This window comes from Vulpes vulpes, chromosome 15 (assembly GCF_048418805.1).
Source record: "Vulpes vulpes isolate BD-2025 chromosome 15, VulVul3, whole genome shotgun sequence".
Taxonomy (NCBI): Eukaryota; Metazoa; Chordata; class Mammalia; order Carnivora; family Canidae; genus Vulpes; species Vulpes vulpes.
In genome coordinates this window covers 101,503,215-101,519,366 of record NC_132794.1, presented here as the reverse complement: position 1 = coordinate 101,519,366, position 16,152 = coordinate 101,503,215, and the positions used below count along the sequence as shown (strand labels likewise).

Below are 16,152 nucleotides of genomic sequence, written 5' to 3'. Positions count from 1 at the left end.
GGACCCATGAGGGCTAAGGGAGAAAAGAGTTCCCAAAGACCGACAAGGTCAGTAGGTGGATCTTGAATTACACTTTGGAATCATTGTTAGGAAAACAGCCCACCTCTTTCTTTGCTTTAAATTTTTATTAGGGTTTATTGTTATTTTTGTTAAGGAACCTAATATTTACTTTGTAAAATTGTTTTAATGACTAAGTACTCCCGCTAGCAACACTGGATCAGGAGAGGCTAACTTTAAGAAACACCATTTCACATAACCCAAAAGTGTTATTTCCTTAATTTCAAATGATTTACCTTGATCTTGGCCATAGATTTCTATAGTAATCTTGGGTATCAATCAACAGCCCTGATTTTACTATGTTGGTCATAAGGCTCAACTTTTTTTTTTGTCTACGGAGTTTACACTAAATACTAAGACTCGAAATAGCACAAGTCATACCTCCCTTCTCAGAGAGACACCCACCCACCCCTTTATCCAGCCAAGTTGGATTAATCATACTAAACATAGCCCATTCCCAACCAACTCTTCAAGCTTTGGCAGGCCTAGCCCAGCTGACATTCCGGGCCCAGTTTAACATTACATAATGAGAGCTTCACTCCCATCATGGGCTGCAAGTCAAAACAAACTTGCTGAACTTGGGAGGCAGGGCATCAGCTTGTTCCCAGTTATAGGACACGGGACCGCAAGGGGCAGAACAACTCTCAGCAAAAACTTAAAAATCACCAGGAAACTCGAATCTGTTCTTAACTGTGATCCACTCAGTCATCCTTGCTTTGAGTTCAAGTATTGGAGATCCCCAACCTGGACACTTTCCAAGTTTAATCACACAGTATTGGTGTCAGACTTGTTTTCAATGAAGCATTTTTACACATTTCTATGTTTGCGTTTTTAACAAAAACCCAGAAAGCAACACTGTAAAAGGATTTCCAACCACCACTCCTCTGGGAAAGAAGGTGGTGCAGATTATACAGGAAGATAAAATTCCCTGCCAAAAGCTAGTTGTTCCTCCAGCATTCAAAACACAAATGAAAACAAACAAACAAAAACACAAATGAATGGGAATATCTGATTTTTCTATGTATTGCTAAAGCTCATCCATTGCTGGGAAAGTTTCCAACACTCTTTATGTGTGAATTCCAACTCACCTCTTCCTAGTTAACCTCCAATAGATAATTTATCAGTCCACGGTCATCACCATCACGGGCCTCCTGATCATCATTATGTCAACACCCAGGGCATCCCAGAAAATGAGGATTTCTCAAGTGGAAAATAAGTGAATTCATATTGAACACACGTACCTTCACACACTAATCTAGAAAAAGCTTAAAGCTAATGGCACTCAACGGGAATGGTTCACAAAGTCAAACTCTACCTTCAATCAGAGCTGGCATAATGGAAAGAGAAAAGCCAAGAGGTCCAGACTCTAGCCTTGATTCTAGCATGATCCAGCTACATGTGACTGCATCACCTTCTGGCAGCCATCTCTTCCCTGTCCAGGCTTCAGTCTCCCTAGGTTTACAGAAAGGACTGGACAGGACAAGGTAGCTTTGATTACCAGTCACCTCTCATAAACCTACAATTTTATAACTGATTCTACCAACCTGCCCACCCTGACCACAGTGAACAAATTACTTTCTGGTTGTGGTTATAGATGCTCCAGGCATAGTTTGTGCCAATATATTATGGCATTCGAGTCCATTTCTCTAACCTGACTTATTTTATTTGTCTTGCACCAGAAGCCCAGGTCCATGTGCACAATGATCTTACCAAGAGCTGCTGCTACTACCTGTTAGGTAATACTCAGTTTATTACTATCTCTTTACCCACAAGGCAGTCCCAGCCAATCTCCCGAGGGAGCCTTTATTTATTTATTTTTTAATCCTGGAGACCACATATTTTCTTAATAAATCAAGAACCAAATTAAAAACACTGATCCCCAGAGCACTGAAGATTGTTTGCCCTATTCTAAATAGCTCCAGCTTATGGTGCTCTCCAAATTCCGTTGTTTTCCCCTCCTTCTAAGCCTTAAGAGGCGACACTGCTCAGACTCTGGCCTGGCTGGAGCCCACAGAGGATGTGCCTCACAGACAGGTGGGTATAGTAGTAGAGATCTGTGGTTGGAAGACAGGCAGAGCAAAGAACTCCAAGTTGAATGAGCAAGAACAGATATGTGGTGAGATATCCCACTTGGTGGGCCAAACAGAAGAGGAGAGAGGAGAGGGTGGGTGGTGGATGGGACCAAAATGATCCTCCTGGTCACCAGGCAGAAATGAGGAGTGAAGAAGCAGAGAAACAACGTCTGGCAGCATCTAGGCTATGGTCAGAGCCACAGGCATGGTAACTCCCCAAACTCCAAAGGCAGACTTGTCCACAAAACACCCCCTTTAACACAGCTTTCTTTGGCAGCCTCACTTCCAAGGCCATTCACACCAAGGTGGAGAGATGCAACCATTGAGGGAGTTCTGATTTCTCCAGTGGCACTGGAGGCCACTTCTTCTGATGATGCCTCAAAAAGGAGCAGACTCCAGGGTGGACTCAATCCATCCTGTTCCTACCCTTATCCCCAGCACCCAAACAACACCTGGTTCAGAAGCATTCAGTAACAGTACGCTATATGGGCCTGGGGCCGTCCTAAGAGCTGGCGTCCCTGTTGTGTTATCCTGAGAGTCCGCAAGAGCTGTTTTTAAGTTTTTTTCGTAATTGGTGTGCAGAAGCAGTAGATGCCTGTCTCATGGAGTCAAGTGAATGGCCTCTGTGACAGCTCAGCCAGAAGTCTGATGTCTGAAAACCTCCCCTGCAACCCTGGCTTGAGTCCAGAACATCTAGTCCCCTTTTAATCCTCATCTGCCAAGCTAATGAGATGGTACGGTCTTGTCTACCTTAGAACCTGGCCTGGGAACCCAGTCCCCAACCAGTCAGAAGAGGAGAATAAGCCTTCTTGGAGTGTCACCCAATATTGCAAAAGATATGGACAGATGTTCAGGCGTTGTAAACAACCAGGAGTAGGGCTCGATAATGCTGAGACACTCAAGACGAAGTTGAAAGGGGAGCTTACCATGTACTTTTTCGGCTGTCTGCAAGCCTACTAAGACACCGTACCCTTTGTCCAAACACTGTAGGGTGCTGTACACAATACCATGTGGTACCACCAAAAAAATTACTCTGAATGCATTGCCCTGACAGGGATAAAGAAGAGGCTGGGAGCTGGTCACACCAGGGATAGAATCTCACTTCTAAGACTTCTCCCCCAGTACTTCTCTGTGCCCCTCCCTAGTGTCCAGATGACATCTATTAAATTCAGGCACTGCTCCACAAGGGATCTTGGCCTCTGGCTCGGAGAAGAATAGCATCAAAAAAAAATTGCTTGCCAACAACCCATAAATTTAAACAAGTCAGGATGGCAAGAGGAGGTTGCCTGGGAATCATCATAGAAGAGAAGTCAAAAGCAATGTGGTTTAAAATGGGACACACAGACAGATACCCCTCCAGCAGGATGTTCCTTCTTTCACAAAGACAAATCCTTAGGGCTCCCATGGGGATTAGGAAATCATCTCTTTACTCATGTGACCACTCACAGTCTTGAAACTCCAAGGAAGGGTCTGGTGGACATGGGAGGGGGTAAAGGTTCTCCAATGGACAGCACATCTGACTTGACTAAAGGTACCAGCTCTGACCATGGCCCTCAATCTCAGGAGGGTGAGTCAGGGGAACAACAGACACACAGGGGCATGACTGTCGTTCACACCCAAGTTGGGGCACAGCTTGAGTAACAGAGTCCCGGCTGTGCTGACTCAGTCCTCCTGACCTGGGAAGAGGTCTGGCTTGCTCTGATCTCAAGGATGAGGTCCATACAGTGGAAACTGTTGAAGCTGTGTCAAAGCTTCCTGCTTTTTCTCCTCCTCCTGGCTTAGCCCACCATCATGGGGAGTGGAATGCAGCAGAAAGGACCACACGCTGTGCAAATATATGCTTTATGCTCTGGTCCTCACACCCACTCACACAAAAGACATACCATTAACAAGTACCAAAAAATGTGGGTTTCTTCCCAGAGTCCTCTTGCACTGAATCCCTCCCCTCATTAGCAACCACCTTTAACATTATTTGATTCTGAATCTAGACAAAGGAGGAGGTGAAAATCCGGGGATCCTCAGCATTTACACATCTAAAGCTCACTCTGCAAAAATAAACTTTCCTCTTTAAAGCCTCTGTTTTAATCATTCCACCAAGTGGCCTAATTTTTTTTCCCTTAATTTGCGGGATCCAAGCAATTTTTACTGTGGGTGGTAACAAGAGTCTAACTGTTTCTAATTATTTAAAAAACAAAACCACACACACAAAACAAAACAACACAAAAATCTATGCTGCCAATTGCCAAGAGACTCAGAAGCCACAACTTCCGGTAATAAAGATTTTTCTTTCCAACTATCATAAACTGGCGTATCTGGAGAGCATCTGTGCATCTGCTCAGTGCTTCCCATCCGTGATAGTGGTGAGCCAGGCCCATGCACGTTACAGAACGGAGGAAGACAGTGCAATGGAGAGGTGAGCGCCTTGCCTTTGTGAACATATGAAGGCCCCGTCTTTAAATCCCAGCCCCTAACCAATTACTCTCAGTGGAACTAAAGACATTATTATTTTTTTAAATTTTGTGTCACAATGTCCCTCTTTTTAAAAATGAAGACAACGGTTCTTATCTATTGAGAGGCTTACGTGGGTGAATATATGAAAACCATTTTAACCAGAGCCATATATAAAAATTTATTATTTATTTATTTATTTATTTATTTATTTATTTATTTATTTATTTAATATATAAAATGGGAACAATATTAGTTTTTCTCTCATGGACTAGCTGTAAGGATGAACCAAGAATATTATGAAACACTGGAGCCAGGGCCCAAGGAACACCAGATTTTTAACAAATGGTGGGTAAGTATTAATACTAAACCACACCCCCTACCAGGGAGCGAGTTCACGTTCCTTTCTTCCCAGCAAAGAGTTGAATTAGAAAATACCCACTGAGAATTAATAAGTGAAGAGCTGATGTTGACAGATGTTTACCAGGCTCCATGTAAGTCATCTGCCTTACACACATAAATTCACTGACATCTCCCCCAAGAAATGGAAGGTAGGTACAAAAATGTCCCTGTTTTATCAATGGAAAAACTCAGACCTAGATGGGCCTCAGGAATGCACATGGTCATTCAGCGAGCCACGAGCAAAGCCAGAGTTTGAATTCATGGAATCTGGACCCCAGGCTCCTCCTAATCATTCCATGAAGCAGGCTCTGCAATAACCACACCCCTAGTACCAAAATGACGTTCTCTCTTTTAAGGTAAGCTGTCTCCTACCAAAAAGGCTTGCAAGGATTATGATTTTACCATCGACCTTAAAAGCTGGAATAACACGTAGATCCTTTTCACGGAGAGGAAATCCAATGGGAAGACCTTGCTATTCAAGACCCAGGAGGAGGAGATTAACGTGAAGAAGAAAGTAGGAGTTTCTTTGGGGCTAACCTGGACCCCCATCTGCACAAAACGAACCTGTTCCACTCAACCTGAAAAAGAATCCAGTAGCATCCTCCACTGTCCAACCTTGCTTTCTACCCCACTTGCTAATCATGCCTAGAGGGAGGCAAGTGTAACTGCAGGCAGTCAATTTTGTTAATGGAATTCTAAGCCCATCCGTTTTCAGTTGGGAGGATGAGAGAATCTTTCACTGTGTTTCTCTAAAGCAAATATTTAGTGCTTTCATCTTTTAGTGCCCTAACATGCGATCTGTCACCCAATAAAAAAAAATAAACCTTCTCATGTGTGTGTTTGTAGAAATGATACAATGTTTCCAACGTCACTCAGACAAATGGCGAGTACTTTCAGAGGGGAGCTGAGCAATCAATGCGCTCTCCTGGAGGCACGTTGGGGAGTTAGGGCACCCAGGCCCCACTTGCATCACTTGTGAAAATAACGCCACTGCTGGCTGTCTCAAGTCCCCTATCAGCTCAATCCCGATGCGGAAAAGCAACTTGTTTCTAACCTGCTTTGCTCCTCTTGTTTTGCCTAGGTACCCAGGCTTGCGTTGCTTTGCTGTGTGGTGGTATTGTGTTCTTTAAATGAAAACCGTTCTCCATCCACCTGAGGACGTTTCTTCTCCGGAAACCTGTTGCCTGACAATGGTAGTTTTTTATCAGCAAAACTCGCTCCTCTTAGCTGAATAATGCCCCGAGTCTACCAAACTCTGAGAGACTCTTTCAGCCTGGCAAGAGAGAGGAGTCTCTTTTCCTGACTCTAATGATGTTTCGGATGCCAGAAAGCCAGAAGGAGAGCTATGACAGTGTTTCTGGATGTCACCTCCCCCATAATTTCTGCTTTCTGTGCTGGGTCACCGTTCCCACTTGTCAACTGGCTGCAATGGCAAGTTTCCAAGTAATTACAGAGACAGGAATTAGATGACACAAGAATTTACATGTGTACAATTGCTCGTACCTTCCCCAGCAGAATCCACAGCAAAGGCATCATCTGCTGTCCAGTCAAGTGTGACACTCTGAGCAGGGGACCTTTGGGGTCACCTCTGCTCATTTCTCAAGAGGACAGGCGCACACACAGGACCCTCCATCACACACAAGTCCCTGCATTTCACTTTTCCCTAAGAAAGCATGAGCTTTGAACCACCAAAGGTGAAATGGTAGCTCTGGGCTTCCCATGCTTGTCCCAAAGCATAGCTGGGATGCACTCACTGATGAACCTGGAAGCGCTCAATTCCTGCTTTCACCTAAGTAACAAAACAAGTGAAAACAGTCTGGGAGAAATCATGTTGGGTCAATAAAATCTATAAAAAAGGCACCATCTTCACTTTATACATTATGCCCAAAGTTTGATCATCTGTCCTGACATCTGGGAAAGAATAACATAGATAATTCAAAGCAGAATAATCCCAAAGTTGTTTCATTGCTGCCTATATAATTAGCAATAACATATATTCTATATCCTTATTAATTGTATTTGTCTTTGGCCACTGTCAGAACTGGGTTGAATTCTCCATAATCCACAGAGTGGCCCAAAGCATACTGGGTGCATGGGCAAGAACAGCCAGAAAATCCAACCAAGACTTGTCAATAACCAACATGCTGACAACCAAGGCACCATGGCTACATTTCTTTTGCTGAAGAACATTGCTTTTGCTGAAGGCACAGAGGAAGAGCAGAGAATCTAACAATCAACAGTGAAAAATTAACCTCTCAAAGAGAGAATCGAGTCAACATTACCTTTCAAATGGTAAAAATGATAAAAAAATAAACATTTCCTGTGACTAAGGAACAGCATGAAGGTGTGTATAAGGTGTAATACAAACTGATGCTAAAATTCATTGAACTGTAGACCAGAAGATTAGTCAATTTTGCTGGATGATAGATTTTAAAATATGGTTAATCCCTTGAACAACCGGGGGTGAGGGTGTTAGAGACACTGCCCCCTACAGAGTTAAAAATCCACATGCAACTTCTGCTTCTCCCAAAACTTAACTACTAATAGCCAACTGTTGACCAAAAGCCTTATCGGTAACACAAGGAGTCAATTAACACATAAATTTCTATGTCATAGGTCTTATATACTATAGTCTTACAATAAAGCCAGCTAGAAAAGAGAAAACGTTATGAAGAAAATTGTAAGGAAGAGAAAATACTTTCAGAGTACTGTACTGGATTTATTTTAAAAAAAATCCACATAGAAGTAGACCCACTCGAACAGTTCAAATCCATGTTGTTCAAGGATTAACTGTGTATGTTGCAAGTGTATTTTTTTTTTAATGCTACATCTCCAAAGAAACTTGATCCCCACATCTGAAATCAGGGCACAAAAGCATATGTAATAAGTGCAAAACTGAAAAATAGACAGTTGTAGGTGACCCAGCCAAGAAAACTGCAATGAAGAATGCTCCCCCCAGGAGTCTGAACCGAGTACATTTTGCTGTCCAAAGCAGGACAGGGCCAAGGAGAAAGGAGGGTCCCATCCCATTCCCTTGAGAAGTGAACAGATTCAGGCATCATGAGAGCCACAGGCCCAGAACTGCTCCACTTCCCTGAGGAACTGCGTGCATTCTAAAGCCCATAGAAGATGCCACAAGCTATTTTGTCCTCCTCTGCCAGCCTCCACCCACCTTTCTCATGTGTTCTTGAAAAAGTGGAAAGAGCAAAGAAACATCCAAGAGACCGAGTTGTGAACAACCAACAACCTAGATGTCCTTCCAGATGGTTACAAGTTACTTCTACTTTCTGGTGGAGCAGCTCCTCATTTCCCATGAAGAGGGGACCTCTCACCTGTCACCCGGTCTCCCAGTGAACCACCTGCCCTGCCAGAAACCCGGTGTGGGGAGCCAGGCTGAGCAGCAGTGATTGAGAGCTCCCCTGATCCCTGTGCCCCCAGCCCCATAGCTCATGTGCAACCCAACATCCTCTCCTGCCAAGTCTGTTTTCCTAAGCAGCGAGAGGCCACTGCTGGGGCATGGTGCTGCTACGCAGGGGATCCGGCAGAGCTTGGCAGACACAGTGACTGGTGGGGCTGGGACATAAATCCAGGGGGGGCAGCTGCGCACCCTCTGTCACCCCAATTCCTGCCCACCCTCCTTGCTTCTCACCTTCTTCTTTTTCTGGTGACTTGAGTTCCTCCCCTCGTCAGAAGGAACTGACTTGCCAAAACAGAAATTTTCACTGTGAGCACAAACAGGCCTCTTACTCGGACTTGCCCAGAGAAAAATGTTTGTCTTCTGCTGCACTGGTTACAGAGCTGGCTGTGCACTTGTGCTTGGGGGCGAGGGGATGGCCCCAGACACGTGCGCATGCACAGAGACAGGCACACAAGCTCCAGGAGTTTTCTAACAAAAAGTCAAAAACCCTGCAGCTGTACAAAGGCCACCTCCTTCCTCATTTTCAGCTCAAGTCGAGGGCCCAGCAACTGATTGGAGAAGGACCACCACGGAAAGGCCAGCCAGCCAGTACCAGCATGTGCCCCTGCGAAGGATACTAAGCCACTTCTATCACCTTCCTCCCCAAAGCAAGTCAAAGAAAGAAAAGTTTTTCACTCCTGTATTTTTTTTAATACTAAAAGGCTTAAAGGGGACTTTCAGAGCTACCATGTGAGAAGGGTGGAAATGCGTGCAATAAAGGATGGAACATGATTTCTTAGTATTGCCTCCTGCTGAACTAGCTGCACCTGATGTAAGAAATACCTTCTGAATAAGGTGCATAGGACTGTCCTGAGAAGGAAAGATTAAAACTCAGATTTCCTACTTTGACAGTAACTGCCCTTAATAAAAATGAGTAAATGCAGCCAGCTCCAGAGTCTGGGCAGAACTAGGGTTCTTACCTGTTCTCAATTTCTAAACATCTACCTCCATGGCATCATTAAAGACACCAATAATAAGAAAGGACTCAGAGACAGAGATATCACAACAGAGACTGATGTGACAGGTAATGAATGGCACAACCATTAGTGGGAAGCATCCACTCCCTCTCTCCAAGTACTGACTGAGTCATTTGATCGGGGTGGGGGGGAGACACCTCTAAGGAATGAAAAAAAAAAATCTGAAGGCTAATTTAAACTCTCCCTGGACACATGTTGGCTCATTAAAAAGTGATCTGTCACCTAAGAGAATTACAAAAGGGGAGGACCCAAAACAATAAACCGTGTGGGTGATAACGTGTCACGCATCAAAAGTCAAGTCTTCTCTATTAATGACCTTTGTCACACGAGACGCCAAGAAAACAGGTGACTCACAAAGAATGGGGAAAAGAGAGGTAGTCACCAAGATAAGAGCCGTGATACAGCCTGTGGCGCCCTGGTAGACGTCAGACAGCCCAAGAGGCATGGCCACAGGGCAGGGAACACCTGCATCTTCCACAGGGCTGAGCTCCTCAGAGAAACCCCGTGCATTGGGTTGGCCGGGGCTGCCAACTTCGTATGCCAGCCTCAGAGGGTGAGAGGACAAGAGTAAGATGTGAAGAGAACAGCATTCATGGCATTGGGTCCAAGGAATGGCCAACAACATGGGAATCGGGACCTAGGATGATCCTCTCCCTCCCTCCCTGGGCCAGTTTCCCTGTCCAAGCTTTGTCCAAGCTGTGTCAATCACGTAGGAGACAGACTATATCGCAACACACTGGGAATGTGCTTTCACTGAGGCACTAGAAATTCCAAGTGGGCCATGACAGGGTCCATTTCTACTACTGGGGTGGTTCACAGGCAGAAAGAGATGCATTCATTGGACCCCGAAGAATTCAACAAGGAAGCTCTGCAAGGAGAGAATGAGAGATAGAAGTAACAACACCGGTGGTCTCACGAGTGCTCCCACCCTGAGAATGAATTGGGCCGGGGGGATGAACCTGCTGGTCGGCCAGCACAGAATGATCCAGGGCTGCACCCACGAAGCTATGGGTCACACTAATCATGAGGGCAGTATGGACTGTCTGGGTCATTTTGCCCTCATCATTTTTAACTCACATCTGCTTCCATGTGCAATGCAGCTACACTGTAACAGTGGAATTTTAGAAACAGTTTGTTTGCAGTAGGGCCATGACTAAGCCTACTGAGGGGATACCCACATCTAGAATGGGCAACCATTAGAAGTGTTACAAAGACTCTTCATGGAATACGTAGGAAAGTGCTCCCATCTGGAGAGATGTAAAATAAACAGAAAATTGCATATAATATGATATGAGCCAGCCTATGATTTTCTAAACACATCTCTTAAAAGACTGGAAGGAAGTCTGTCAAAATATTAACATTGCCTTTGAGAGGAACTTTTACTGTTTTCTCATTGCTTCTCTATGCAATCCAGAGTAGGAAGACAAATTAAACATTTTAGCATAAAAGAATGCTAGCAAAGTTCCAATGCAGAGATTTATAAAGCAAAGACTTCCCCTCTAATGTACTTTGTTGTGTAAATCCAGATTTTCCATACATAATGTGTATTGAAAAATAGAGTACCAAGGAAATGAAGCAATATCTATATTTGTTTCAATGACTAACAAGCAAAAATAAAACTTCAGCTGTGATGCCATGCTTTTCAGAAATCAGACATATAATAAGCCACAGATTTATAGGATGTGGTCTAATAAACCTAAGAAAAGTTTCATTTCCTCCTTCACCAAAATGGTTCACTCCCTGTCTGTGCAACTAGCTTTGCAAAGTGAGCAGATGTCTCTTTTTTTTCCTTAAATGTGTAAGTTGAGAGATTAATAAGCATCAACAATAATAAGGTGCACCCCAAATACACACATACACACACACTCACTCCCATATCCCTAAATACAAAATAAAAATAGGCTCAACATCACCAAAAAGGTAAGTCACCCAAAACATCAATAGGGACAGAGCGTGCCATCTTGCTAATCGTCGGCCACTGATCAGGAAAAATTTATAGAACCTCTGAAAAGGAGGAAGCAAGGAATAAGGGAAAAGATTCAGACAAAGAACTTTTTAAAAGGTTGTTGCAAGCATTTCCGTGAAAATGGTATTAACTAAGCAATTACAGGAAAAAACACTCTTTCTTATCTGAATGCACTTATGCCACAGGTCACACCCTATTATTGTCACTATTAAACATGTTAATAGCCCCAATGCAATGACTTTGTGTGGCTAGTTTTAAAAATGTACATGAATAGCTAACTAGAAAAAAGTGACTCACGCCTGCCCAGGTGGATATTGACTTTCTTAGTCATATTTATTCAACTGGTCCACCAACCTTACTTCCCTGGAGGACAGGGCTGAAATAACAGAATCCAGCCAACTTGCAAGGAAAAAAGAGGGAGGAAACTGAAAGTTCAGTCTGGCTGGGGTAGAGAGTGACCCGAATGTGGTGGTGGTAAAGCAGAAACTGGACTCTGAATGTCCCAAATCAAAACCTTCCTCCCAGCCCCTGAGAAGGACTGACATATGTCCTTTAGCAAGTTGAGGACGGCTGGTATGGAAGACTCGGAACCATGGGCTGTTGCCGTGGTCTTCAGTAACAGCAGTTTTATGGCTCCGCCCCTGTGCTGTGTGATCCCAAGCAGTTGCTACACCTCCCTGTGGCTCCCTTGCAAGAAGGGATCGCAGCATCTCCCTCTTGGGATGGTCCTCAGGTTCTGAACAGTAACTAACTATAAGCAAAGCCCTTACAGGAGCGCCTGGCCCATAGGAGGTGCTGCGTAAAATCTTGCTCTGGTGCCCCCTGGAAGCAGGCTGGGCAGGTGTTCCACGCCCATCCCCTTTTACAGACACAGCGGGTGCATCACGGAGGGGTAAAGCCTCTTGCCAACAGAGGTGAGGGAACGCTGCACTCAATCCTACTTCTGACTCCCATCTCGTGTGGTTTCCACTACGCTACCCAGAGCTGCCCCTAGCACACCCACGCTGTGGATCGGGGTTTCCCTCGCCCACGATTCGTGAAGTAGAAAGTACTACAGAGGATACCTAACTAGCGATGCCGTGCCAACGCTGCCAGCAAAGCAGGCTGTCCAACTGAGCTGCCCAGCAGGGGCTGGCCCCTCACACGGACACGCTCTCAGCATGTGATGCCCCAGGGCTCGTGCTGGACCCCAGCTCCTCCGGCCAAGCCCCACTTTGTACGCTTCGACTCACTGGGTGCTCACAGCTCCCCACGTGTGATTCCCCTTCACCGGCAGGGCAACTGAGGCAGAGAAGCTGGGTAACTTTGTCCAAGTTCCTACAGCTCATGGGCGGTGTCTGTGTGTCTGGCCTATTCACAGTTCAGAGACTTAGACCTGATCCTGGAAGTGGGGTGGACTGGTGCTTCCCCGAGATGTTTCTATGTCCTGAGGGCAGAGCCAAGAAATGAACATAGTCACCAGCATCAAGGATCTCAAGTTATAAGGAAGAAACCCAGTCTTCCTGTTTTATTTTCCTCATACTCAAAATGGGTGCCTGGTTCTCCTTTATCTACCTCATAACTCTGACCAAAGATTAATGAGTTACCATTTGCCAGGCCCTGGTGGAGGGACAGCCATGAGCGGCAGGGCCTTATCATCTGTGGCCAGAGGACCAGCCAGCCGCTACACTTGTTAAAAGCTGGACCAGTGGGCAGCTGCTGAGGCTTCTCTCAGGCCAAGGCTGCTGCACAGAAGAAGGCCTCCCTGTCCTGTCACGCCCAGATCCATCAAAGGACATGGGCTTCCTGCATTCACCGGCTCCAGGAAGTCTGAGTACAGGCACCATTAGTGGATGAGGAAGGGACCAGAAACATCCTCAGTTTTATTCACATCTGGCCAAAGGGGGGCCCCTCTACATAGGAAGGTCTCCGCAAGACACTAACACATGAAGTCACGGACCAGAATCAAGACACATTGTAGTGTCCAGAAGCATCCTTGGTGTCACGTCAAGTGAGAAGAAAATATCAAACTACTGTAAGGTCCAATTCCAATTTTGTGAAACATCTTTAAAGTCCAGAAACAAGAATGATGAGAAAGAAATGCATCCCAATATTAGGCCCTAATGCCCAACACAGCACCCAGCACGTAGTAGGTAGAGTATCAATGGTTTTAAAGGATAGAAGTCTCACTAATTGGCTCTTAAATATTCATTTTTCTTTTGAAAAAAAAAAACTAATATTAATACTAAATCATTTGCCATTTAAGTCTTAAAGAGTTCCTTTAAAAATTTATCATCTGTGTTGACTTTTGCTTTTCTGAGAAGGAAAGCATGATCTACACGGTCTTTATTCTTCGGGATTCCTGATTTGAAGAGAACTGTCGTTCCCAAGCATGGAGCAGTGTGGGGTACTGACACCGTATTGAATGATTTAAAGGAAATGAACAATGCTTCCCGTCCTTGGACAGCCACGTCTGCGAGAAAAGCCATTCACGGCTGCCTCAGGAAGGTACCACTGCAGAGGACTGGGCATTTCTCAGCACCCTGAATTCTCCAAGAGAATCTCTAAGTTCTAAATAACTCAGAACAAAGGCAAAATTGAGGTAATAACTTCTCTTTCTTCTGGGAGCTGTGGAATGTGCCAGGAAAGCATTTCCTGGGGGTCAAGCTGAATGGGATAACATAGTGTTCATCCTTCTCACAGAAGCCACACAGGACACTGGACCACGTGTGGCCTTTCCTGGGAGCCGGGCACCTTGGGTTCATGGGAGCACCACCCTCCACCCTCTCCTCGTAAACTGGCATCCTTATGGCTATGATAAACCTATCAGTGATCACGACACCCAGACAGCATGGCACCCGACAGGACAGCAAGATGCCGGGAACTCAGGGGCCGTGGCGCACTCAGGGGCCCTGCCCTGGCACAAAGCAAACTTTGGATGGGTGGTTTCAGTTCAGAGCTAGCTCATCTCATACCGTCGTTCTGCTCCGGGACCTACCTCCAAACACCAGGGCTCCCCAACCTTGTGTAAGGAGTGGCTCCTTTTCATGTCCCTGAAGACTTGAGTGCTGACAGTGAAGTCTGAGGGGGGGTAGAAGTGCTGACAGTCATGTCCCTGAGTGCAGCAAGGGAGGGGGCACTGCTGCCAGGAAGAAACGGGAACAGAGTGAGGCTTGGGAGGGAGGGGGACGCAGTCACCGAGGTATTCGCGGTCCCCAGCAGGACTTGCTTCCCTGACCCCACACTTCTCGGCAAACTCCAAGCAAGGAGGACTCTGGCTCCCGTGGCGACCCCAGGACTCTTCCACCTCCCTGGCTTCTCTAGCTTCGGGCCCCCTCCGTAAGCACAGCCTCCTCTATGTGCAGCTTTTCCGCTGCATCCCTGCCCGCTGTGCCCCCCTCTGCCCAGCCTTCCCCCAGGGGACGCGGCCCAGCTGGCCGGCATTCCCTCTCTCTCTCTCTCAACTTACCTTACTGAATCCTCTATTCATCTAAGCCACGTGAGACTGCTGGTATTTCTACCCTACAAAAACGCAATTACATATGGTTCCACCCAATACGGGAGCTACTTGAGGATCTCTCTGGTCACCTCCCCCTCTGCCGCTCTACCATTTTTCGGACAGGTGGCTACGCTTACATCTCTGGACCTCTGGGAAACATCTGGCTGCACACAGCTTGAGTGCTCAAGAAGTATGTGCTGCACTGCATTTCAGCCCAGCTGGAGCTCCAGCAGGCCAGCGGCTTCAGTTCACTGACTGCCTACTCTGTTTGGGGCTCTAGACAGGAATGTGCCTGTTTTTCTGCAGCTCCTCACAACCACCCTGTGAGGTAGGTATCGTCATGCCCATTTTGCAGAGGAGGAAACTGACTCAGAGACGTTAAGGAGCATGCCCAAGGTCACACAGCTAGTAAATGGCAGAAGGGGAATATGGACCAGGTCTCACTCAACTCATGGTGCTGCTGTGTAGACTCGGTTGCCCATCCAGATGTTGACTACTGCTCTATAAACAGGATAGAGAATTTAGGGGCGTAAAGAGAGACCTGGGGTCCAAGAAGAGCTATTTTACAGCAAAGAAGTATCATTCTCACCGTCTTTTAAAAAGGAAAATGTCTATGTCCTTTGTATGGATGTATGACTTTTCTACTCTAGTTTTTAAAGGGTTTACATGGAAAAAAAATGCCATAAATAAATTATTCACCCTTCTTAATCCTGAATAAAAGAACTCAAGGTTAAGACTACGACATTGAGCACAAAACTCAATTATCTTATGTTCTGATATTCACCCAACATCAGAAGGGGCACAGTGGGTGCTAAAGACTCTGAGAGATAGGAAGTCGATGGAAATAAAGGACAAATTCTATAAAACAGCAACCACATTTCCGGAGCAATTTACATGGTCACCATATTACCTGGTCCCCCCTTGATGTGGGGCAGAGGAGTATCCAGGTGGATTAAACCCATCCCAAGGCCATGTGAACTCCCAAAAGGGGAAGGGGCCATGTGACCAGCAAACTGGTGCTACCCCAGGGCCCTAGCTGGATGCAGCTATCCCTGGATCTGGCCCTGGAAAGCCACCATTGCCGGAAGCCCCGAGGTCTGCGCCCCAGAAGGGGCAGCCCAAGGCCTCAGAGGAAGCACTAGTTGCCCGTGCCCAGAGGTCTCTGGTCTCCGTCTGGGAAACAGAACCTCCCACTCTGCATTTCTCCACAGCACTCGTTTGTAAACAGGAATGTGAGTCATTAAGCAAGCAGGAGTCCATTTTCAACATCAGCCCAGCTTTACAATTAAGGTAAT

The 16,152-nt window shown here is 45.8% G+C and overlaps 1 protein-coding gene across 41 annotated transcripts in view; it reads right to left on the bottom strand.

Annotated features, from left to right (window-relative positions):
* TCF7L2 (transcription factor 7 like 2) overlaps positions 1 to 16,152 on the bottom strand; it is a 199,175-nt gene that overhangs the window by 56,711 nt on the left and 126,312 nt on the right. For 19 of the 41 annotated variants that reach the window (XM_072740034.1, XM_072740035.1, XM_072740040.1 and 16 more), the window contains one exon: positions 14,357 to 14,500. The exons of 19 other annotated variants lie outside the window; for them this stretch is intronic. In XM_072740034.1, coding sequence (XP_072596135.1) covers positions 14,357 to 14,500 — 144 coding nt within the window. The remainder of the gene's footprint in view (positions 1 to 14,356; positions 14,501 to 16,152) is intronic. 3 more of the 41 variants (XM_072740036.1, XM_072740044.1, XM_072740069.1) reach the window with 1 other exon arrangement.